The sequence below is a fragment of the Neomonachus schauinslandi genome, chromosome 3 (assembly GCF_002201575.2).
Source record: "Neomonachus schauinslandi chromosome 3, ASM220157v2, whole genome shotgun sequence".
Lineage (NCBI taxonomy): Eukaryota > Metazoa > Chordata > Mammalia > Carnivora > Phocidae > Neomonachus > Neomonachus schauinslandi.
In genome coordinates, this window is record NC_058405.1 from 56037663 (window position 1) to 56062991 (window position 25329).

A 25329-nucleotide genomic window follows, 5' to 3' on the forward strand; every position below is an offset into this window, starting at 1 on the left:
GAATAAATCTAACCAAAGAGGCAAATAATCTGTACTCAGAAAACTATAAAATACTCATGAAAGAAATTGAGGACGACACAAAGAAATGGAAAAACGTTCCATGCTCATGGATTGGAAGAACAAATATTGTGAAGATGTCAATGCTACCTAGAGCAATCCACACATTCAAAGCAATCCCTATCAAAATACCATCAACTTTTTTCACAGAGCAGGAAAAAATAATTCTAAAATTTGTATGGAACCAGAAAAGACCCCGAATAGCCAGAGGAATATTGAAAAAGAAAAGCAAAGCTGGTAGCATCACAATTCCGGACTTCAAGCTCTATTACAAAGCTGTAATCATTAAGACTGTATGGTACTGGCACAAAAACAGACACATCGATCAATGGAACAGAATAGAGAGCCCAGAAACGTACCCTCAACTCTATGGTCAACCAATCTTCGACAAAGCAGGAAAGAATATCCAATGGAGAAAAGACAGTCTCTTCAACAAATGGTGTTGGGAAAACTGGACAGCCACGTGCAGAAGAATGAAACTGGACCATTTATTTACACCATACACAAAAACAGACTCAAAATGGATGAAAGACCTCAAATGTGAGACAGGAATCCATCAAAATCCTAAAGGAGAACACAGGCAGCAACCTCTTTGACCTTGGCCACAGCAACTTCTTTCTAGACATGTCTCCAAAGGCAAGGGAAAACAAAGGCAAAAAATTAACTACTGGGACTTCATCAAGATAAAAGGCTTTTGCACAGCAAAGCAAACAGTCAACAAAACCAAAAGACAACCAAAGGAATGGGAGAAGATATTTGCAAATGACATATTAGATAAAGGGCTAGTATCCAAAATCTATAAAGAACTTAATCAAACTCAACATCCAAAGAACAAATAATCCAATCAAGAAATGGGTAGAAGAAATGAACAGACATTTCTCCAAAGAAGACATAGAAATGGCCAAAGACACATGAAAAAGTGCTCCACATCACTGGGCATCAGGGAAATACAAATTAAAACCTCAATGAGATACCACCTCACACCAGTCGGAATCACTAAAATTAACAAGTCAGGAAAAGATAGATGTTGGCGAGGATGTGGAGAAAAGGGAACCCTCCTACACTGTTGGTGGGAATGCAAGCTGGTGCAGCCACTCTGGAAAACAGTACGGAGGTTCCTCAAAAAGTTGAAAATAGAGCTATCCTATGGCCTAGCAATTGCACTACTAGGTATTTACCCCAAAGATACAAACATAGTGATCTGAAGGGGTGCCTGCACCCCAGTGTTCATAGCAGCAATGTCCACAATGGCCAAACTATGGAAAGAGTATAGATATCCATCAACAGATGAATGGATAAAGAAGATGTGGTGTGTGTGTGTGTGTTACTGGACTATTACTCAGCCATCAAAAAAATGAAGTCTTGCCATTTGCAACGACATGGATGGAACTACAGGATAGTATGCTAAGTCAAATAAGTCAATCAGAGAAAGACAATTATCATATGATCTCACTGATATGTGGAATTTAAGAAACAAAACAGAAGATCATAGGGGAAGAGAGGAAAAAATAAAACAAGATGAAACTAGAGAGGGAGACAAACCGTAAGAGACTCTTAATCATAGGAAACAAACTGAGGGTTGCTGGAGGGGAGGTGGATGGGGGATGGTAGCCTAAATCAGCATTCACATGAAAACACTTGTTAGGCCTATACACAGGGCTTGATTAAATGCAGAAAAAAACATTAATGCCTTAGATAAGCAATTTCCAGCCTGAACACAAAGGTCCCATTTTAATATTAAAAAGTTTGCATATCCTTCATTATATTATTTGATATTATTTGTGTTAATACCCATTAATTATGAAAATGTTATAAAAGGTATTAAAATCATCAATACTTTTAAAATTTATTATTTTAAAGTTATACTATTCTCTTTTTTTCCTTTTAGGTGTGATACTGGTGTGGTGATACGTATTTTTAAGTGTATTTCTCACCTGGAGATATATTCTAAAATATATATGGGTGAAATAGTAAGATGTCTGGGATTTGCTTCAAAATAACTGGAGGAGGGGAGGTGTATAGGGGTATGCATGAAACAAGATGGATATAAAAGGATCATTATACTATTGTATTTTTATGTGTGTGAAATGTTCCATAATAACATTAATGTAACATTTTTCCATCCTCTACATACAGTCCAGCAACATTAGTACACATTTACTCAAGAAACCATAATTCAGTCTATAGAAAATGCTTGGTGCACAAATGGATTCTTCCTTGCCCTGTGGCTCCTGGCCATAGGGTGAGATTTGCCAATCCAGACCATGGTACTTATACATGAATGGAAATACTGAATAAATCCAATAAATAATATTCCTTGCCAAAGGTCTGAAACATTCTGATTTAATTATTTTGATAAATGTGTGCAATCACTGAAAGGATATAAGACTGTCACTTTGATGATGATTTGCTTATTCTCCTAAATTGAAGTCAAAGCCAACAAATTTTGAATGATCACATCTGTCTCTCAAACCTGGGTAAGACTCATCATGCAGGCATTTGTACTATTAAGAAGTAAGTAGATTTCTATATTCAGGTAATTATAATGAAGTGTTTTTGTTTAAAAAGTGATTAGCTATGCTCTCAATATTATCTTCTAATTTAACCACAAAATTCTGCATCCTAGCATTTTGATTAAAACATATTACCATCCATCAATAAAACCATATTTAACCAAATGTCCAGCAGAATGAGCTATACACAATTGCTAGCTAACTCCTTTGGTTAACTACTATCCAAAAAGCTTGTGTTTGTTTAAGCCTCTGTTCTTAAACTACACTAGTAATTTGGTTCAGTTTCCTAATTCAACAAAGCATACAGAATATGGATTTTCACTAATGAAGAAGATATTACAGGTCCACTGAAATACCACTGCAAATATCCACTTCAGGATTATCTAGATGTAACAGGTGAGGAATACTGACACAAAATATTCCCCTCACAAGTGATTTTCTGACTAAATACCTAATTTGAATTAATTTTCCTGTGAATTATACCTCTTCTAAAACAAATTATAGAATAAAAATGATTTAGTTGAGTTCCAGGTAATCAGTAATCAAGATTTTACTATTTTCTGTACAGAACAAGTCACGAAAAGTTTACAAAAATGTAATGGGAAATTGTTTTTTAGAAAACTAAAAGTAGAGTAATAAAATCCATAAGGCTTTTTTTTTTCTTGGATAAACAAGTAGTATTCAGGTTTTGATCAATGTTGCATAAATAAATCATAGCTCAGTAAAGTCTACCCAGCCAAAATGGGAAGACACTGATTCACTTCAAAACATGACAGAACTTAGTGCTATTAAATTAACAAATATTCTGGGAACAGAGCATATACTTAACAAAGTTGATGTGGCCAATGAAGGTGGGGGGTGGGAGGTACTCAAATTCTCAATGCTGGATGAGTGGCAGATAGAGGGGGAAAATCATGACTTTTTCTGGGAGGGAGGGTACTTTCCCTCTCACCAAAACACACACAGGCAAAATTTTACCCACAAATCAAGAAATTTGCAGATCCCCTGAAATCTACCAACGGATCTCAGGTAAGGAGCCCCTGATCTAGAAAATTATGAAATTGAGACACAGAAGACAGGGAGAGGGACTTAAGCCATAGGATCATATGGTTTTGTTGTATCATCTGTCCTACACATATGCATACTCTTGTATAACTAAATAGGGAACCATCCTTAAGAAACGTAAGCAATCCCCTACATCCAACAGGTCTTGTAAGTTTTACTTGGGGGAAAAAAAAAAAGAAAATCCATATTCAGAGAAATACTATTTTCCATACACGTGATTACTATATTACTTCTACCTATAGTAACGAAGCTTCTGAGAACATTTTTGTTCACTGCCTTATCACCAGCTTTTAGAACGATGCCTACCCTACACCCAATAACTGAATAAATGAATTAGCATATTTTTACCGTAGCACAACATATCCTAATAACCAAATTATTCTGAGTAAGCCCATTATAACATTTAAATTAATTTTAAAGGGCAATATTCTCCAAAAAGAATCTAGATACTAACATTTAATTATATACCCCACCAATCTGAAAGCATGATGACGATTCTTAATACAGTATTTGGTTTTAGAATTAATAAGTTCTCCTTCAAAGTAATGGGGATATATTAAAATAAGAGATCCACCTCTAAAAACCCCCCTCAAAATTAAATTAACTCCTCCTAAATCAAAATGCCCCTTTTTCAACTGTGTCAAATATGGCTTCAGAACTCCACATCAAGTCAGGTACCCATGCAGTTCTTCAGTACTCCTAGTTCTGCTGCTTTACTTTCTTAGATAAACAAAATAAACCGAGTTCAGATTTTTCTATATACTAAGTAACAGGTAAGTCCTAGCCGTACCTTGTTGTTCCTGGTAGAGACAGCTAGGAAGAAACACTGGAAAATGAAAAATCAACCTATATAATACTCAATTCCTCATAATACAAAACATGTAACTATTTCAATGGTGAAGTATCCAGGGACATATGTTAAGAATCACTTACCTTTCAGAGATTTCTGGGTCAAAATAACAAAATGAAAATACCAAGAACCGTTAAAGAATAGATTCCTTAAAATGTAAATTAGTAAGAACATTTAACATAATTTATATCTGATATACATGTCATTTTCAAAAACATACCTATTAGACGGAATAAAATACAGAATATATTTTAGGAAAATATGTTCAAGAATTGTGGGTGCTCCACTTAACCATTCCGTTATTGCTCTAGTAAGGCACAATGTTCCTAGGTCCTAGAAATGGTTCACAGAATCATTCTGGTTCTTCTAAGTCAAGTCACCAGAGGGGGAGAGAAAAAAACTGATTCATCTAAGATAAGATGATCTCTTATCAAGACAAAGAAAGGACAAAGCTTATCATCAGAATCTATTTTTGGACAAAGACTGGTTTTGTTGAACTTTTAATTAAGCTATTTTAACTGCTTACTGGGTAGGTAATTTATCCTGAATAATATTACAAATATCAGTTCACAAGGCTTTCCAGATAAAGTGGCAGGTAACATTGCTTTCATTCTAATAACATGTTGTTACTTAATAACATGAACAGAAATGGCATTTAGACTGCAATGAGCTATCCCACACACATTCTCTCCTTGCTCTTTAGTAAACCCAATTTTATTTGGGTCAGTTACATGCTCAGCTAAAAGGTTACATTCCTTTCCTTTCCTCCCCTTTCTCCCTCCCTCCCTCTCTCCCTTCCTTCTTTCTTCTCTCTCTCTTTCTTTCTTTTAAAGGATTACATTTCTTAAGATACCCTCAGAGCTAGCTGTAGCCATGTGACTAAATTCTGGCCTACTTCCAGGAAAATTAAGGCTTTCTTCCCTTCATAATTTTTCTGCTGCCTGGAATATGGATGGAATGTCTTAAGCCATCAGCAGTCATCTTAAACCATGGTATAATCCTGAAAAAGGAAGCATGGGGGTGCCTGGGTGGCTCAGTCAGTTAAGTGTCTGCCTTTGGCTCAGGTCATGATCCCAGGATCCTGGGATCCTGTTTGGCTCTCTGCTCAGTGGGGAGTCTGCTCCCTCTCCCTCTGCTGCTCCCCCTGTTTGTGCAAGTGCTCTCCCCCCCACCTTCCTCTCTCAAATAAAAATATAAAATCCTTAAAAAAAAAAAAAAAGCATGTACAAGGCAGACAGACAGTACCTGGATCACCAATGACTGTGGAATGAACAGTGTATAGGTCCTGGACTGCCTCCCTCTGAGCTTCTTTATATGAGACAGTAAATCCCAATTTATGGTTCCTAAACTTTGATGAACATTAGAATCATCCAATGAGCTTTTAAAAATCTGGACACCAAGGCTGCTCCTCATACTAATTAAATGAGAATATCTGGGGACTGAAATCAGGTTTTAAAATTTTTCAAAGACTCTCAGGCAGATCCAAAGGTGCAGCAAAGTTTGGGAACTATTGCTTTATGTATGTAAGCCCCCCACATTGAGTCCTTATTACTAACAGCTGATTCTAAATCGGATACTGCATAAGTATCAGTTAGAAAAAAAAAAAGAATATCTTTATGGCTACATCCTACTACCTGTGTAGTTTAAGTGAAAACCTGCAAATGGAAAGACATTTTTAAATATCACTACACTGTAATTTATCATTAAAGTAGGAAGACAGAGTATATTTATTAAATACTCTGCTTATTTTTTAAAGCATTATCTCATTTAATCCTCACCTCTACCTTATGAGGAGGTATCATGCATATTTTACAGTTGAAGAAATAGAAGCTCAGAGAAAACAAAGAACTTATTCAGGGTCTCACATCATGTAATTGGCAGAGCCAAGATACAAGTTCCTATTTGTATTAACTTCAAGGCTTGTGCATTTTCTTTGAGAACCCTCTAAAGAGTTATATTTTTTCTTGAGGAAATATTAATTTCATGAAAGGATAAATTTGAAAACCAATTTTTAAAAATGGATAGGGGAAAAGCATCCCTATTAAATCTGTACGCATTTCATAAATCTTGTGAGCCACAAAAATATTATCAAGTTAATTTTTTTAAAAAAATTTTGCTCTTAAGTAGCACTAAATAAATGAATTTTAAAAATCAAGAATTTATAATTTGTCAGTTTTGAAAATAGATCTTCAAGAAGTACTACTGTTAGAATAGAAGAAAAACTGGCTATGAGAATTTATTAAAATACAAAGAAACTAAATTAGTTAATGCAGTTACTTAACTTTAAATTTTGAAACAATGTTAATTTTAAAATGAACAGATTTTCAGAAGGGTTTCAACTCTTTCACTAGCTGGCTCTTTTATATAATTCCATTTATACCAAAAAGTTAATGTTGATTAACTGACAGAAAAACAGTAAGGAAAACAGAGGATTTGAACAACACTACAGATCAAATGGACCTAACAGACTTTATATAAAGAACACTCCACCCAACCATTGTAGAATATGCATCCTTCTCACATGGAATATCCCCCAGGACAGACCACATTTCAGGCCATGAAGCAAGTCTTAACAAATTCAAGAAGACTGAAATCATACAAAGTATCTTTTCTGATCACAATGGAGAAAAACAGAACTCAATTTGCACAAGTGAAAACCTGTAAACAGAAAGGCATTTTTAAATATTATTAACTGCAATTTATTATTAAAGTAGGAAAATAATATATTTATTGAGTACTTTGCTTATTTTTTAAGCATTATGTCATTTAATCCTCAAATATATGGAAATTAAACAACACACTCTTAATGAGTCAAAGAAGACGCCATAGGGAAATTAGAAAATACCTCGAAACAAATGAAAATGAAAATGCAACATACCAAAACTTATGAGATGCAGCGAAAGCAGTGCTAAAAATAATTTTATAGCTATAAATGTGTACATTAAAAATAAGATCTCAAATCAACAACCTAATTTGACACCTCAAAAAACTGCAAAAAGAACAAACGAAATCCAAAGCTAGTAGAAGGAAATAATAAAGATTAGAGCAGAGATCAAAACAGAGAACAGAAAACCAACAGAAATAATCAGCCAAACTAAGTTGGATTTTTGAAAAGATAAGAAAATTGACAAATCCTTAGCTAGATGACGAAAAAAAGAAGATTCAAATAACTAAAATCAGGTAAGTGGGTCAATACAACTGATGCCAGAGATAAAAAGGATTGTAAGAGAATACTACGAAACACTGTGTATCAACAAACTGAATAACCTGGAATTAATGGATAAATTCCTAGGCCTACAACCTACCTAGACTGACTCATTAAAGAAACAATTAATATGTACAGACCAATAATGAGTAAGGAGATTAAATCAGTAATCTAAAATTTCCCAAAAGAGAAAACCCTAGGACCACATGGTTTCACTGGAGAATTCTATCAAACATTTGAAGGAATTAACACAAATCCTCTGGAATTCTTCCAAAAATACTAAAGAGGAGGGAATATTTCCAAGCTTATTCTATGAGGCCCTGATAGCAAAGCCAGACAAAAACACTACAAGAAAACTAGACAAATATTCCTGATGAATACTGATGTAAAAATTCTCAACAAAGTACAAGCAAATCAAATTGAATGACACATTAAAAGGATTACACAGCATGACAAAGTGGGATTAATTCCTAAAATGCAAGAATGGTTCAAGAATTAAGAAAGTCACATGATCATCTCAATAAATGCAGAAAAAACATTTGATAAAATTTAACACTTTTTCATGGTAAAAACACTCAACAAACTAAGAATAGAAAGATACTATCTCAACATAACAAAGCAACTTATGAAAAGTCCAAAGCAAACATCATACTCAAATGGTGAAAGACTACAAACTTCTAAGATAGGAACAAAGTAAGGATGCCTGCTTTCATCTCTTCTATTCAACATGGTATTGAAGCTCTAGCCAGAGCAAATAGGCAAGAAAAAGAAATGAAAGACATTCAAATTGCAAAGGAAGAAGTAAAATTATCTCCATTCAAAGATGGCAGGATCTTACATATAGAAAACCCTACAGGTTACATGCATGCATGTGAGCGCGCATGCACACTCCCCCAACACACACACACACACACTGTTAGAATAAATTCAGCCAAATTGCAGGACACAAAAATCAACACACAAAAATTAGTTGTTTCTCTAGGCTAACAATGAACAATCTGAAAAAGATATTATGAAAACAATTCCGGTTACAGTGACATAAAAAAAGAATATAACACTTAGGAATAAACTTAACCAAGGAGTTCAAAAACTTGTACACTGAGAACTACAAAATATCACTGGAAGAAATTAAAGAAAACACATATAAATGGAAAGACATTCCATGCTCATGATTAGAAGACTTAATACTGTTAGGATGTCCGTACTACTGAGATGGGCCTACAGATTCAACACAGTCGCCTTTGAAATCCCATGGCATTTTTTTTGTAGGAATACAAAAATTCATCCAAAAATTGATACAAAATTCCAAGGGACATGTAAATAAGCCAAAATAATTTTCATATAGAAGAACAAAGTGAGAGAACTCACACTTCCTCATTTTAAAACGTATAAGAAAGCTAAGTAATCAAAACAGTGTGGTACTGGCATAAAGACAAACAGACCAGTGGAGTACTATAGAGGGTCCAGAAATAAATCCTTGCACATATGGCCATATGATCTTCAACAACGGTGCCAAGACCACTCAATGGGGAAAAGACAGTCTTTTCTAAAAAGACTGCTGGGAAAAATGGTTATCTACATGCAAAAAAATGAAGTTGGACCCTTATCTTACACCATGTACAAAAATTAACTCCAAAGGGATTAAAAATCTAAGTGTAAAATCTAAAACTATAGAACTCCTACACAAAACAGTATGAAATTTCCTCAAAAATTAAAAACAGAACTACCATATGATCCAGCAATTCCACTTCTGAGTATATATCCAAAAGTATCAAAAGAAAGGTCTTGAAGAGGTATTAACACATCTATGCTTACCACAGCACTATTCACAAGAGCCAAGAGGTGGAAGTAACCCATATGTCCAACAGGGGAATGGATATACAGTGGAGTATCATTCAGCTTTAAAAAGCAAGGCAATCCTGTCACATGCTACAATATGGATGAATCCTGAAGACATTATGCCAAGTGAAATAGATCAGTCACAAAAAAAACAAAATGGTTCCATTTATATGACTGCTAAAGTAGTCAAATTGATAGAAACAAAGTAGAATGGTGGTTACTAGAGGCTGGGGTGCTAGGCGAGGAGGGAAAAGGGAGTTGTTTAATGGCTATTCAGATGAATTTCAGATGTGCAAAATGAAAAAGTTCTGGAGATCTGTTTCATGACAATGTGAATATACTTAACATTACTAAACTATACACTTAAAAACGATTAAGATAAAAAATTTCATTATCTTATGATGTTAAGGTAATGTTTACTGAATTATCCCTAACTCAACATGGGAATTATTAAATACACAGAGTTTTAAAACACTAAAAAATCTACTACAATAACGCCTGAAAAAGCTTCTGAAAAGTGAGTATTTTAGATACTACAAAAGTAAGATTGTTAAAAATATATAATCCTACTTACCTTGGCTTGTCTCTTTTTTCTCTTTGTCTTTCAAAATCTCGTCCTCTGTCTTTTCCATCTCTTGGTTTTTCTTCTAATCTATCTTTTACTTTATACTTTTCTTTGTATTTTTTCCCCAGAACAATATCTTCCGGTATAGGAGGGGGTGGACTAGGAGTTCGAGGTCCTTTCTTTTTACTCTGGTTGCCTTTTGAATTCCTGAAGGTAATACAAAACTATCACTAGAGGTCCAAATACTTTTGGAAGGTCAAATGGGTATTTTTTTTTTCATTTTAACAAAGCACACTTAAAAAATGGTATCAACACCCAGGAAAAAATACACAGAAATGAGCAAATAATTAATTTAACTTGCCACATATAATTTTAAAGGATAGGCTTCTGAGAAAGATAGAGGTGGAGTAAGAAGAGATTCTTTCAGAAATAGAAATAACAAGAAAACTGCATGAACTGCATTTTTTTTAAGCTTATATAGAAAAGTAGATGTATGATTCCACTACCCAAGGATAACCCTTGTTAACACCTTGGATATTTGCCCACAGTTTTTCTAGGTCTCTTCTCCCTCCCCCAATACCATTATAATGTTTTGTAAAAGTTTTTGTACTAAACATAGCATGGGTTATCTTTTCTATGACAAAAAACAGATGTAGATAATTATTTTTATAGACTGTATCAAATTTCATCAAATAGATATGCTCCATAAGTTCTTTAAACAGTTTCAGATTGGTAAATCTTTTAGGTGGCCTCCATTTTTATGATAAAGAATGCAAAATTACATCATCTATAAATGAAATCCTAAACACTGTTAGTAAACATTTATTTAAACATTTGTCTTTTTTTTTTTTTTAAGATTTTATTTATTTATTTGACAGAGAGAGATAGCAAAAGAGGGAACACAAGCAGAGGGAGTGGGAGAGGGAGAAGCAGGCTTCCCGCTGAGCAGGAAGCCCAGTGTGGGACTCGATCCCAAGACCCTGGGATCTGGACCTGAGCTGAAGGTAGCTTAATGACTGAGCCACCCAGGCATCCCAATCTTTAAGTCTTGTTTAAGAAATCTTTCTCAACACTAAGATTACAGTGACTAAAAATAGTCCCTTAAAATTCGGGAATTTTACCTTTCACATTTAATCTACCTAGAAGTGATTACTGGGTGTAGAGTATCCTCTTTAATTTGGCACTTTAAATAACTTTATCCAAATGGTCTAACTTTGACCTCTTATATATCCAAAATTGTCTTTACCTTGTATCTGCAGTCATTTGACTGAATACAGCATTTTGGTGTTAATATCCTTTTCCCTCAGAGCTCTACAAATATTGTTATAATATTTTATAACATTTAGTGTTGCAGATGAAGACTACAAAGAGAGTCCATTTCTTTTTCCCCATGCATGTTACCCAGTTTTTCAGCTGGGATGATTATGAGACATTCTTCTTTAGAAATTAAAAATGCACCAAGATATATCTAGGTTTTCTTTATTTAACCTTCTCCAGAACTCAGTAAACCATTTCAATCTAAAACCTTAACTCTTTCAGTTCAATTTTTAAAAAATTTTTATTTCATCAATTCTCCAAATGGCCCAAGTCTCTATGGTTAGCTTTATTATAGTTACTGTATCTCCTGGATCTCTCCTCCATGTCTTAGTTTATTTCCATCTCTCCTTTTGCTTTCTCATATCCCAAATATGTCTTCAAATTCACTAATTCTTTAAAGCAGCTCTCATTCTACTTGTTCCAAATTTGGCAATCTCATTATTCTGCTATTTTCAGTTTCTTAAAAACTGTTTTTCTCCCAAAATATCTTTGTTCACAGATTGCTTTAATTTTTGTGTCAACTGGTCTCATGACGTCAATGCAATTATTCTCTCAAATTGTACTAAAATTATGAATTTATTATTTTTGTTTGTTCTTAAATTGCTATTAAACTTGTTCTTGTTTTCTCCAACACTGTTTAGTCTGGTGCTGAATTTTGAAGCAGCGCTCTCTTTTCATGTATCCGGTTCACCAGCTACTCATTTCACTATCTCTATTAGTTTTTATAAATGATGACCTAAGTTTATATCCTAGAACTTACTTCCTGTAACCTTGAGGTCTCTAATCCCATGATTCCTTAGCTATGAAAAGGTAATGGAGAGCATCTTCCTTAAAATTGCTGGTAAAATTTTAAAAAGATAAAAGTATAAAATCAATGGACTCAGTGGGCATTCAGAAAATCCTTATCCCTATTTCTTATTATCATAGGTAGGGTTAGCTACATAGCAAGTCAGAAATTACTAAAGTATGATCAAATCTATTTTTCACTTTTGTCTTCTGCTATGAACCTTATGAGCCACATATCTCATTACGTATTTATGAGATAACTCAAACTTCTAATGTATCTAACAGATAAGCGATAAATGCCTGCATTTCTAAATGTTTTCTACTTAAAAGAAAAAACAATAGTTACTATCTATTAAAAAATTATTTTAAAGATAAAATAATAGAGGAATTCTTGATACAAACTGTATTTTTACATTACTTCCTGTGACAGGGACTAGCTATTTACTAAATGTTGTCTTTGGGACACTGTTGAACCATACTGTCTAGACTTTTTTGAAATCAGGTATGGCCAAGTGACCCAAGTTCTGGCCAAAAAATGTGAGTAGAAGTGATATAAACCACTTCCAGCCCTAACTAATAAAAGACTCTCATACTCCAGGCAATTGTAAACTGTACAGCCAAGTAAGAGCAATACTCCAATTAATTTTTTTCTTTGCACATTCCATTTTTTGGTGTCCCCAAAACCCAAGTGGAGGCATGTCATAAGGAGCCTAGGTTACTGAATCTCTATGATAGGAGAGCAATGTATTAATCAGAACACCCATTTTGATTTTACTTCAGAGAAAAATAAACTTCTGTAGCGTTAAACTCACATTTTGGGATTGAGCTATTACAACAACCAGGATTACACCAATATACTCACTGAAGTACAGAATTTCTTCACATTACCTTCAAAAATATTGGTAGTTGGAAATCACAATTACGTTATAATATGAGGTTTCAAGTGCCTTCCAACTACATGGGTCAAAATTGGTTTTGCACATTCTGAAGTCAACAAGATCTTTCAACATTTTTTTAAGTCAACTGATTATTCTTTATTGGCAGAGCCTACTTCCTATTTGTGACATAGAGCTCAATTATCTACTTCTACCATTTTTAGATCCTTTCCTTCTCTCTCCTTAAAACTACTCCTTTTGAACAGCTTTTGACCTACTTTGTACATCTCCGTACAAAGAGCTATAAAGAAAAATTTACTTAATAAAAACTAAGAAACAATGTAGATGGACAGAACAGATAATACATTTGCTGATGTATCTAAGCCACACTGTATCTCACATATTAGCCTTAAGCTTGCTATCAGGATATATCTCACAATGAACATCAAAGAAAACAGCCAGCTTTCAGGGAGAAGTATGAGTTTCAATTTGTCTGTAATTACGCTGCCTACTCAATATGATAACAACGTAAGACCAAGGAGTCTATTTACCTGATTGTCACCTCAGATGACTTACTGTCATTGCTACAACACTCTACTGAATTTTAACTGAAATTCTAATCCTTACTTTTTGCTTAATATGCCTTCAAACAGCTTACAGTATGATTCAGCAATGAAACCAGAAGTTGATGATTTGACACACACTACACAATGTAAACTGCATGGCTAAAGAAATGCTATACTCCTAGAATACAAGAAATATACTAATTAAATCAAGGTGAGCAATTATTCCTGCTAAATAATAAGAGGATAAATGAGTTACTAATAAAGCAGTAAGAGAAGACTATATGAAAAAGAAGAGGATGAAACTAACCCTTCATCCAAACAGTTAACAAAACTTTCTACAAAGAGATTAAATTTCAAAGATTTTATAAACAGAAAGGATAAGGAAAAAAAGAAGGGTATTTCTGGTATGCTGGTTTTTGTTTTTGTTTTGTTTTGTTTTGTTTCTCAGAAATGGATGGAAGGAACTGAGGGATAGTTATTTAATTGGTTAGCCAAGCGGATAAAGAACAAGAACAAATGAAGTGGATTGCCATCACTCCATAATTCACTTCTTCCGTATTTCTTTGCAACATTTATTCAATTCCAGGAGCAAAGGAGAGGACCAAGTCAGCTTTACAGAGTGTCTTAATACAATGCAAAGCTCTATGCAAAGTAGGTGGAGTGGGGAGAAAAAACAATGAACCACCAAGATCCCAATCTTCAAGGAGCTTAAGTTTAACAGAGGTTCTAATACATGTATGTCACAAATAAAATATAATGCAAAGAGTAATATTAAGAGGGAGGTATAAATAAAATCTGATAGATATACAAAAGGAATAGAAATTATGCTCAATAAAGAGAAATGGAAAAACTTAATGGAAAGACAGAATTTGAGCTGGACATTGAAGAACTGAAAGTGGAAGAGGGTAGGAAGAAAACTGGACAAAAATATTAACAAGACTGAAAAGATCAAAGTATAAATGTCATTTTAAGGAATCTAAATTTTAGGGCACCTGGTGGCTCTGTCAGTTAAGTCTCTCACTTCAGCTCAGGTCATGATTTCAGGGTCCTGGGATTGAGCCCTGCATGGATTGAGCCCTGCATCGGGCTCTCTGCTCAGTGGAGTCTGCTCATCTCTCTCCCTCTGCTCCTCTCCCCACTCATGCATCCATGCACATGCGCATGCATGTGCTCTCTCTCATAAATAAGTAAAATCTTTAAAAAAATAGAATCTGAATTTTATTCAACAGAATGGAAATCCATTGAGTTTTTCAATGGCATAGTAAATTAATTGGAATTGTTCTTTCAAGATTTCTCTTACAACATCTGTAAAATGAATAGGTTGGGGCTGCTGAATAAAATGTTTATGTGTGTAGGAGAGTGGCATTGGATAAAATAAATACAGTTAGTAGGATATAATCATCTAGGCAGAAGGTACCTGGAGTCTGTAGGGTTAAAGCCTCTAGAAACTAAAAGGAAGAAGACAGATATAAGTTTCCTTGTGGGTTCAGATAGACAGTTTGCCAACTGGTCATATGTTGGGCAGAGGTTTAGGTTTTTTTCTTAAAGAAAATTAGTATATGTGCTTTAATTAAAACAAAATTTAAATAGTATAGAGTGACATTAAGTGGGAAAGTGTCTTCTGTCTTATTATTAGTCCCTCAATGTAATCATATTTTCCTATTTCTATTTTTATTTCCTCAACTGGTTACTGGAATAATTCCAGTATCTTCATACTGCTATATATAGGCTATAAAGAATCTAATCTCAGAATGACGTGCACAAGGAGACAAGAAGAACATTCACTGTGTATAACTTGTAATAGCGAAAAACTGAAAACAATGTCAATGTTCAATAGCAGAAAAGTAAATATAGTATAAGTACTCAAATGAAAAAAAGGCTATATACATCAATATAAATATAAAAAATGTTAAGTGAAAAAGAAAGTTGCAGAAGCAAAGCCTTAATATAAGTATTAAGATTAAACAGATAAAAATAATACATATGAAAGTATAAACACACATGCACAAGTATCAAAAACAACAAATTCAAGAGGGAAAGACAGGATATACATGTATTATGTTTTATTCTTAAAAAATAAAAAGCTCTGAAGCATATGTAGGTGGGACACAGACATCTGTTTTATTGTTCTGTATAATTTTCTTTTAAATTTAAACTTTTTGTACCTTTTTTTAGAAGAAAAAAAATTTACATTAAATACTGAAAGTATTATAAGTACCCTTCTGTAATCTACTAATTCTTTTGAGTATCATTTCAGAAAAAGCTATTTCATTCTGGCATTATTTACCACCCTACTGACCTCTGCTGGTCCAATAAGGGTGAGGATACTGCAGCTGTCTTCCTGTCTTTCTTGCTTGCTGAAGATGACGACTTAGGGCTTGATTTTCGCTTTGGAGATTTGCTTGATTTTCTTAGAGAAGGTGATGGAGATAATTTTGATCTAATCACTTCTGGTGAAACCTTTTAAAAGAATTCAGCTAGTCAATTCAGAAACTCCTTCAATCATGGCTGTTATAATCAGACAACAGAGTAGGTGTTTCTAAAACACACCAAACTTCAGATGAAATATTAAGTGCTATTATAGACACCATGATTAATCTGACTCCTAAACACATGCTTTTAACCAATGTGATAATTAATTGCCCTAACTTAACACTAATATCATTAAAGCAAACTAAAATTATAAAACTTCAAAATCTCCTCAGAGAAATCATAAATTATATTTAAATAAGTTGCATTTCTACTCTTTAGAAAATAAACAAGTATTCTAGAAATAGCTTAGGCCTAAAAAACAGACATACATAGATTCAAATCCCATTTAACATTAGCTGGAGACTCTACACAATACAACCTCAGTTTTTTACCTGTTCAGAAACAAAAATATTTCATATTTATTATATAATAATGTGAAGATTAAATGACTGACATATATGTAGCTGATATACAATAATTTGATCAGTGTATCAATATCCTAATACAATTTAAGATAGAGCTAATGAATTCTCTGATCAATAGCCATTTATTTGATGCTAATTATTAACGTATATTTCAATAAACAGCATACCTCTTTTTTAATAATAATTTCTTCTCTCTTGTCCATGTTTTCTTGTTCCAGCTTCATTAATTCCCTCTGTATCTTCTGACGCTTCATTTCCAATGACAACTCATGAACGTAATCATAATTAATATCTCCATTGTCAGAATCTTTAAAATAAAAATTACATTTCTTGTCAGAAACTATTATCTATACCAAAAATTAGAGAAATTTTTTTCCACTAATTTTTTATACAAATTAAAATGGTAGATTCTTTCATTAGAATAACATACTTCTCAAAGATAAAATATGTACTGTTTCTATAAAGGATTAAAATCAACATGGTTGATTTCTTCATGAAAAGCCAAACATTTTTAAGATTCTTGAGTTTTCTGAAAGTGGTTTTGGGTTGCCTGGCATTGGGATTTTGGTTAGGAGACGGAATTTTTAAAAGATACAATTAAAAACTAACATGTAAATTGTAAATATTAAAGATACCAAAGCCTTCAATATTTCATCCTGAATATGATGTGATTTCATTATCTCCTTGACTTTAAGGACTCATTAGTATTAAATGAAGGTTGCATTAGGTGTCCTACATTGCTTCCATATTCTTTTTTTACTAGTGACACAACTGATTTGTATCTAAAACTAAAGTCTGATAATTTTAATACTAATGTGTACATGACCTAATGTCTGAGGGAGCTGTGACATTTCCATTATAAGCGATTTGTACTGGTTCCTTAGATTAGAACTGCCTATCTCCTCAACAGATCTGATACCATGCCTTTATTTCCATTCACCTTTTCCACTGAAAAAAATATGATGGCTGGTTAAAGGAAAAAAAAAAAGGGAAGAATGGTATGCAGCGCTATTTCATCACAATATGTGAAAGTTTTCAGTGGCTACTGGCACTGCCACCCAACCTCTCACCCTCATTTGCTATAATGCCAAAAAGCCTAGAGGAAGGAATTTCAGTGACTCCTATCCTAACACATGACAATGTTGGGCCTGACTGCTTAGGAACCGAAGTGTCTTCTCAAACGATAGTTTTAGTACTTAAGATCACCATTCCTTAACCTGGGGTAAAGAAATAAAATGAAGAACTAAAAAACAACGAAGATAGGTTGTTCTACTTGATTGCTTAAAGCACAAGAAAATGAACATCAGGGCGCTTGGGTGGCTCAGTCGGTTAAGCGTCTGCCTTCGGCTCAGGTCATGATCTCAGGGTCCTGGGATCGAGCCCCACATCAGGCTCCATGCTCAGTAGGGAACCTGCTTCTCCCTCTACCCTTCCCCTCTGCTCATGATCTCTCTCTCTCTCAAAATAAATAAATAAAATCTTAAAAAAAAAAAAGAAAATGAACATCATTGTCATGTACAGATCAAATACATTATAATGCCAACTATCCATTTATATGCTTGGGAACTGAGAGGGTAGCTATATAGCCTTTAACTGTGTAACTAAACTGATTACCCATCTAACAGAAGATGATGACAATTTTTCAGTAAATATATAAAATAGACTAAACCACATTTTTCAGTCAGAAAGCAATCACTAAATATGTAAGGACATAAAGCTTTTACTAGATAAAATGATTAGAGATACTGAATTTTTTTTAAGATTTTATTTATTTACTTGAGAGAGAGAGCGCACAAGCAGGAGGGAGGGGCAGAAGGAAAGGGGGAAGCAGACTCCCCGCTGAGCAGGGAGCCTGACACTGGGCTCTATCCCAGGACCCTAAGATCATGACCTGAGCCAAAGGCAGACACTTAACCAACTGAGCCACCCAGGTGCCCCAGGAGATACTAAATTTAAGTAAATAAATAATGGCTACCTTCAGTATTACTGTGCATTCTGACACTTTGTATCAGTGAGTAATAGGGTTCAAAGATTCAGTTTGATGGCATTCTTAAAATATTAACAGATAAAAATTCCATAACTAAATACTAAGTATGTGTGAAACAAAGGGAAGAATAATTAACTGCAAAGAGTAATTTATAGCATTTTTAAAGGTATTATCAATAATGTCCTGCGTCCCTCTAAAAACTGCTATCTGGAAATAGCACCAATACAGAACACATGTAAAAAATGAGAAGCTGGCTTTCAGTCCCTCAGTCCCCAACTACCCCACAAGGGGCTAAGCCTGAACAGTTAAAATCAATGTACTATAACTAATATATTTTGCTTAGAGGAAAAGCTCTCAAGTCTTCACTCAGATACTACTTATTCTTATGTTATGGCTATCTATTATAAACAAAAGGAAGATGTTTTCCTGGCCTATAAGAGATGAGCTACAAAATAGGCATGATGCAACTGATAGTCTCCTACAAAAAATGAAAAATGAGAAGGCACAAAACATAAAATGAAACTCAAAACAAAAATAAGTCTGAAACCCTTTAATAAATGTAGAAAATGTCTCTCATATTTTATAGCTTGAGGTTATCATAACTGCCTAATAAAAACTGATTCATATGGATGACTAGTCTAAGTCATTAGAAAAATATTAAATATAATTAGAATGTCGTATTTTACAAGGCAGAGATTTTAAGAACATATATAATAGAAAAACACAATACATAAGGTTGACATTCTTTTTTTTTTTTTTTAAAGATTTCATTTATTTATTTGACAGAGAGAGCACAAGCAGGGAGAGCAGCAGGCTGTGGGAGAGTGAGAAGCAGACCCCCCTGTGGAGCAGGGAGCCCATGATCTGAGCCAAAGGCAGATGCTTAACCGACTGAGCCACCCAGGTGCCCCAACGTTCTTAATATATAATAAGAGTTCATAATGATTCAAAGGAGAATGAGCAAGGACACAAACAGGCAATTCACAAAAAGAAAAGAATGCAAATGATAGATAAATATGGCTTTTTCATGTATGAAAGAGTCATTTTTTTCTAGTTATAGTATTAAGTATTAGCAAAGGTACAGATAAAAGGTATGTTCATTTTCTGAAGGTAACAATGTAAACTAAACTACTACATCTATCTTGGAAAGTAATTTGGCAACATGGGTAAAAGCCTTAAGAATATTCATACCTTTTAACAATTTTACTTCCAGTAATCCATTTTATGCAAATAATCATAGATACATAAAATGTATATGTATATGGATTAAAGACTATATACATTTAAGTATTTCCTTTTGTCTTTAACCTATACATTCTCACCATTAAAAGTCTTAATTCTGGGTGGCTCAGATGGTTAAGCGTCTGCCTTCGGCTCGGGTCATGGTCTCCGGGTCCTGGGATAGAGCCCCAGAGCCCCATGTCGGGCTCCCAGCCCAGCGGGGAGTCTGCTTCTCCTTCTCCCTCTGCCTCTCCTTCTCCCTCTGCCTCTCCCCCTGCTTGTGCTCTCTCTCTCAAATGAATAAATCTTTATAAATAAATAAATAAATGTCTTAATTCTTAAGTACACAGGGTAAAATGTGAAATTCCCTTACACTCCTCCCACTGCCATCCTTACTCCAGTGGTAACACTGTTACTAGTTTAGTGTTGTATGCATAAAAATAAACCTTTATATTTATACTCTTTAAAATAATGGGACTAAAACTACACACACTGCCCTATAGAAATATCTTTCCAGGGGCGCCTGGATAGCTCAGGGTCTAGGGATGGAGCCTGCGTCGGGCTCCACGCTCAGTGCAGAGATGCTTGAGATTCTCTCTCTCCCTCTGCCCCTCCTACCATTTGCACTCACTCTCTAAAATAAATACAATCTTAAAAAAAAAATCCATGTCATGCATAGAGATCAGCCATTTTCATTTTAACATCTGTAACGCATTTCATGATATGAACATATGGTAATTTATTTAATCAGTTTCTCTCTGACACACACTCAGTTTGTTTTCAATATTTTGCTCTATAAACAATACTTCAGTGAACATTCTGACAGCTTCCCTGATTCACAAGTGCAAATTATTTCTTTAGGACAGATTTCTCAAAATAGATTTGCTGGATCAAAGAAAAGCATAATTTTATTTTAATATTGCCAAACTGCACTCCAAAATAACTTTGTCAATGGAAACTCCCACTTCATAATATTAGTATTTTTCATTTTCACCCATCTGATGGGTGAAAAATGCTACCTTTTTATTTTCATTGGCTTTCTTCTGTAGTGAGCTGAGCATTTACTGACCACATCTATTTCCTCTATGAATTACCTAATTTTTGTTTTTTGCCCATTTTTCAACTGGACTATATCTTTTTCTTATATTTGTGGAAGTTCATTATATGTTTACATAGTGTTTTTGCTGTATGCTTACACGTTACACATGTCAAATACTTTCTTATGCTGATCTTTTAATTATTAAATTACAGTTTAGTTATATAGAAAATTTAAATCTTTGTAACTCATAGAGGGTCTGGGTTTTATGCCTTACTTCAGGAGAATGTATCCACCGCTAAGATTACCAAAATATGTTCATATATTTTCTCTTCTCCTATAATGATACTTTTGCTTTTTATGTTACTGCACTAGTCCCTATGATAAATAAATAAGAGGAAGTTTAAGTAACCAAATAAAAAACACAGACTTGGGGGTGAAGAGTTGGAAATAAAGGAAGCAACCAGGTAATGAAAAGTTCTGTAAAATAAGAATTTGTACTTGATCCTGAAGGAAATGGGAAATACAAATTTTTTAAAAAGATTTTATTTATTTATTTGAGAGCTAGAGAGAGAGTGTGCGTGCATATGCACCAGCAGGGGGAGGAGCACAGAAGGAGGGAGAGGGAGAGAGAATCTCAAGCGGACTCCTGCCGAGTGCAGAGCCCAACGCGTGGCTCCAACCAGTGACCCTGAGATCACGACCTGTGCCAAAACCAAGAGTCAGACACTCCACCAACTGAGCACCCCAGGCGCCCTGGGAAATCCGAGTTTTAAACAGAGGAATGAAGTGAAGCAATTTATTCTTTCATAAGAGCATTCTGTAACTCACAGAGTGGAAGAAGAGATTCGGAATACATATATCTGATAAAGATCTTATATCCAAAATATAAAAGGAATTCTCAACAATTAAAAACAGGTAATTCAACAGAACAGGCAAGTCTGGAACACACAGTTTACGAAGCAGATTATACAGTGGGAGAAAAAGTTCTCAACTTTATTGGTCATTAGGGAAATGCACACTGAAACCACAGTAAGATACCAGCACACACCTCCAGAATGGCTAAGATGAAAAAAAACAAAAAAATACTATATAAAAAACAACAACCATTTTTAAATTATCTACTAAAGATGAACATATGCAAATTCTGTGGCCCAGCAATCCTACTCCCAGGCATAAACAGAAGAGAAATGGGTACATGTTTAGCAAAAGACATGATTAAGAATAGTAATAGCACTTTATTCATAATAGCTCAAAACTAGAAATTACTCAAATGGTTATCAACAGAAGAATGGATAAATTATGGTATATTCATACAATGAAATACTATATAGCAATAATAATGAACTACAACTACGTGCAGTAAACAATATGGTGCAACCTCAAAAATATATTGTAAGTAAAAGAAGCTAAACATAAAAAGAGTAGTGCTATAGATTCCATTTATACATAGCTCAAAAACAGACAAAACTAATCAATGGTGGTAGAAATCAGGGCAGGAGTTACCTTTGGGAGGTGGGGGTTGAGAGGTGGTGACTGGAAAGGGAGCACAAGGGGGCTTACGGGATACTATTAACTTTCTATTTATTGATTTGGGTGCTGGTTATACAAGTCTGTTCTGTTTGTGAAAATTCAACAAGTTGCACACATGAATCATGCACTCTTCTGAATGTATACTATACTTTAGTAAAAAAAATTCTTTTAAGATTATTCTGACTTTTAAGAGGGGAATGAATTAGGAGACAAGATTAACCTCAAGGCATGAGGTTAGGTTATTTTGGTAAAATATATTTGAAGGCAATACACAAATATCTTAGTAACCAAAATATTAGTAGTCAATAGTTCTGAAAGATATTCAGTAGGTAGAAACGTCAGAACTCTATAAATGTCTAGGTTGAGGGGATGGAGTATCAAATAATGATTCCCAGGTTTTGGGGGGCCTTGTTGGAAAGTGGTACTCTATATAAGGAAATCAGATAGAGATATCCAGTTGATAGATGCCTCAACTGAGAGCTCTAGATATTGGAGTCATTAATACATAGATAGTAATGATGCCCTAAAAGTATGATTTCATCTGGAAGGAAAAATTAAAATTGAGAAAAGGTGGCTAGGCAAAGGGAAAACAATTGAAAGCAGAAGCCACTTCTAGAAACAAGTGGTTCTCAGAGTGGTCTGAGGACTTCTGGGAACCCTAAGACAATTGTGGGAGTTTTAGAAGATCAAAAATATTTCTATAATACTATACTATTTGACCGGTTTATTATACTTTTCCTGACTATATTATACTTTCCTGACTATACTTTCTAGAAGTCACATGATATGTAATACCATTAATAGACTGAATGCAGAAGCAGATATGAAAATCCTTATGTCTTCTATTAAGCCAGATGTTAAAAAGATTTACAAAAACATGTAAAACACTGCTCCTCCTCGTAATTTTTATTTTTAATTTGCAAAACATGTCTATTTTTTGTAAACGTATATGCTGGGTTTATTATTGTCATTGTTAAATAAATTCATAAATAAATATTTTAAAAATTTCTCAGATTCAATTTCTAATATGGTAAGAATTGAAACAGATAATCCACCAGGTCAAAAGTTGTTTGGGGGGGGGTGGCAGTCGATTACACATCCGACTCTTGGTCTTGGCTCAGGTCCTGACCTCAGGATGGCTGAGACTGAGCCCTGCATCAGGTTCCACACTCAGCACAGAGTCTGCTCAAGACTCTCTCTCCCTCTCCCCCTCTCCCCCTACTTGTGCCCTCTTTCTCCTCTCCCTTTCTCAAATAAATCTAAAAAAAAAAAAAAAAAGCTGTCTGGGATCCTTTAAAAAAGTGAAAAGTGTCCTAAGACCAAAAAGTTTGAGAAATATTGGTATAGAACAATTTCTTCTGAGTCTGGCTAAAATTGCTACTCACTTTAGATTGAAAATTTAGAAGGAAAGCCTATTAAACTAGTTCACAGTCTCAGTATCTGGGGATTGAGATGGCTAAATCCATGCGTCAATATTCCTTCAAGCATATCTTTAATATATAGAGATAAATGATCAAAACCTTTGAGTTCTAATCAAGAGAAACTGTAATAAATAGCCATGTGTATATTTTATATGTGAAACTATATATAAAAGGCATCTACTCACCTTTTAAAGGAATTTTGTACATAAAAGGCTCTTGTAGTAAAATCACTTTAGTTTTTTTTTTTAAAGATGACAGTCTAGAGCAAAGCCTTGGGAAGCAACATTTAAGAGAGAGATAAAATATAAGGAACCTCTGTAGAAGACTGAAGGGCTTCAAAGGAAGACAGAAAACCTGAAGAGGGATACATAGATGAAATCCAAGGGGAAAGTGCTTCCAGAAGACAGAGGCTCTCAAATGCTGCAGAGAGATTACAGAAGAGAGACAAGTAGGTCTCCGTTCATTTAGCAAAGAGGAGGTCATTAGTAATTTTGAAGAGCAGTTTTAGTGAAGACATGGGTCAGAAAACGGAGTTAACTATTGAGGTGAAAAAGTAAAGACAATAAGGTACAGAACTACTTCAAGAATTTAGTTGTAAAGTGGGGATAAGCAGGGTAATGGCTGAAAGTCACATGGAGAGAAGAGAAAAAGTATCCAGATGGATGTTAAAGATACATAAAAGAGAATGTATGCTAAATGAACAAGACTTCAGAGGGGGGGGAGGAAATCGGATCCAGAATACAGGGAAATACAACCTTATACAGAAGGGAGGCTTCTTACATAGAGCAAAAGGGAAATAGTAAAGTTCAGGTGGGAAAAGGAGACTAATTTGGAAGTATTATAGAGGAAGTTGAGGGAGTTAGTGGACGGTAAGTTGCATGGTCTATGTGTAGTAAACAGCAGACAGGAACTATGAAGGGTTCATTGGGAAATTTAAGGAGAGGGTTTGAAATAGCTATTATGAAAACAAGGAGAGAACTGTCTTAAGCTTTTCCAAACCGTTTAAATGGGAACAGAGAAATTTTTGTTTTTAAAGATAAGAAGTATCTAGTACATTTCAGAGTGTTTTTTTATCCACAAATAACTAAAATCAAAAGAATGCTGAGTGTGTTGAGTTAATCCTTTCATACTTAGGAGAAGTTCACTATCCAAGTAAAGGTTTGTAGTATTTTATTTCAGTATATTAACAACTTAATTAACTACAATGGGACATTTTAGCTGCTTCTATTTTGTAGGAGGTATTAAATTGGCTTATGAAATCCCAATAAAGTAATCATAGGGAAGTTTCCTATCTATTTTTAGCAGTAAGTTTTAAGTAGACAACACTGTCCAAAGATGGAATGGATTTCCTTAAAAAATACTGATGTTCGAATTACTGGAGAGGCATTTAGCACACTTTTCACACATCAGAATACAAGTCCTCAGAGACTGTTTTAAATGTAAGAGTGAATATTTTAGGCTTACAGGCTCTTGGCTCTCACAGATGTCTATTCATCCACTGTAGCTAAAAAGCAGCTACAGAAAATATGTAACCAAATGGGTATGGCTGTGTTCCAACAAAACTTTATTTGCAAAAACAGGTGGCTGGCCCATAAG

The 25329-nt window shown here is 34.3% G+C and overlaps 1 protein-coding gene across 4 annotated transcripts in view; it reads right to left on the reverse strand.

Moving 5' to 3' along the window:
• ZC3H13 (zinc finger CCCH-type containing 13) overlaps positions 1-25329 on the reverse strand; it is a 92328-nt gene that overhangs the window by 40266 nt on the left and 26733 nt on the right. For all 4 annotated transcript variants that reach the window (XM_044913552.1, XM_044913551.1, XM_044913550.1 and 1 more), the window contains exons 6-8: positions 16703-16842; positions 15938-16098; positions 10104-10301 (exon numbers count right to left, since the gene is read on the reverse strand). In XM_044913552.1, the coding sequence (XP_044769487.1) occupies positions 10104-10301; positions 15938-16098; positions 16703-16842 (499 nt within the window). The remainder of the gene's footprint in view (positions 1-10103; positions 10302-15937; positions 16099-16702; positions 16843-25329) is intronic.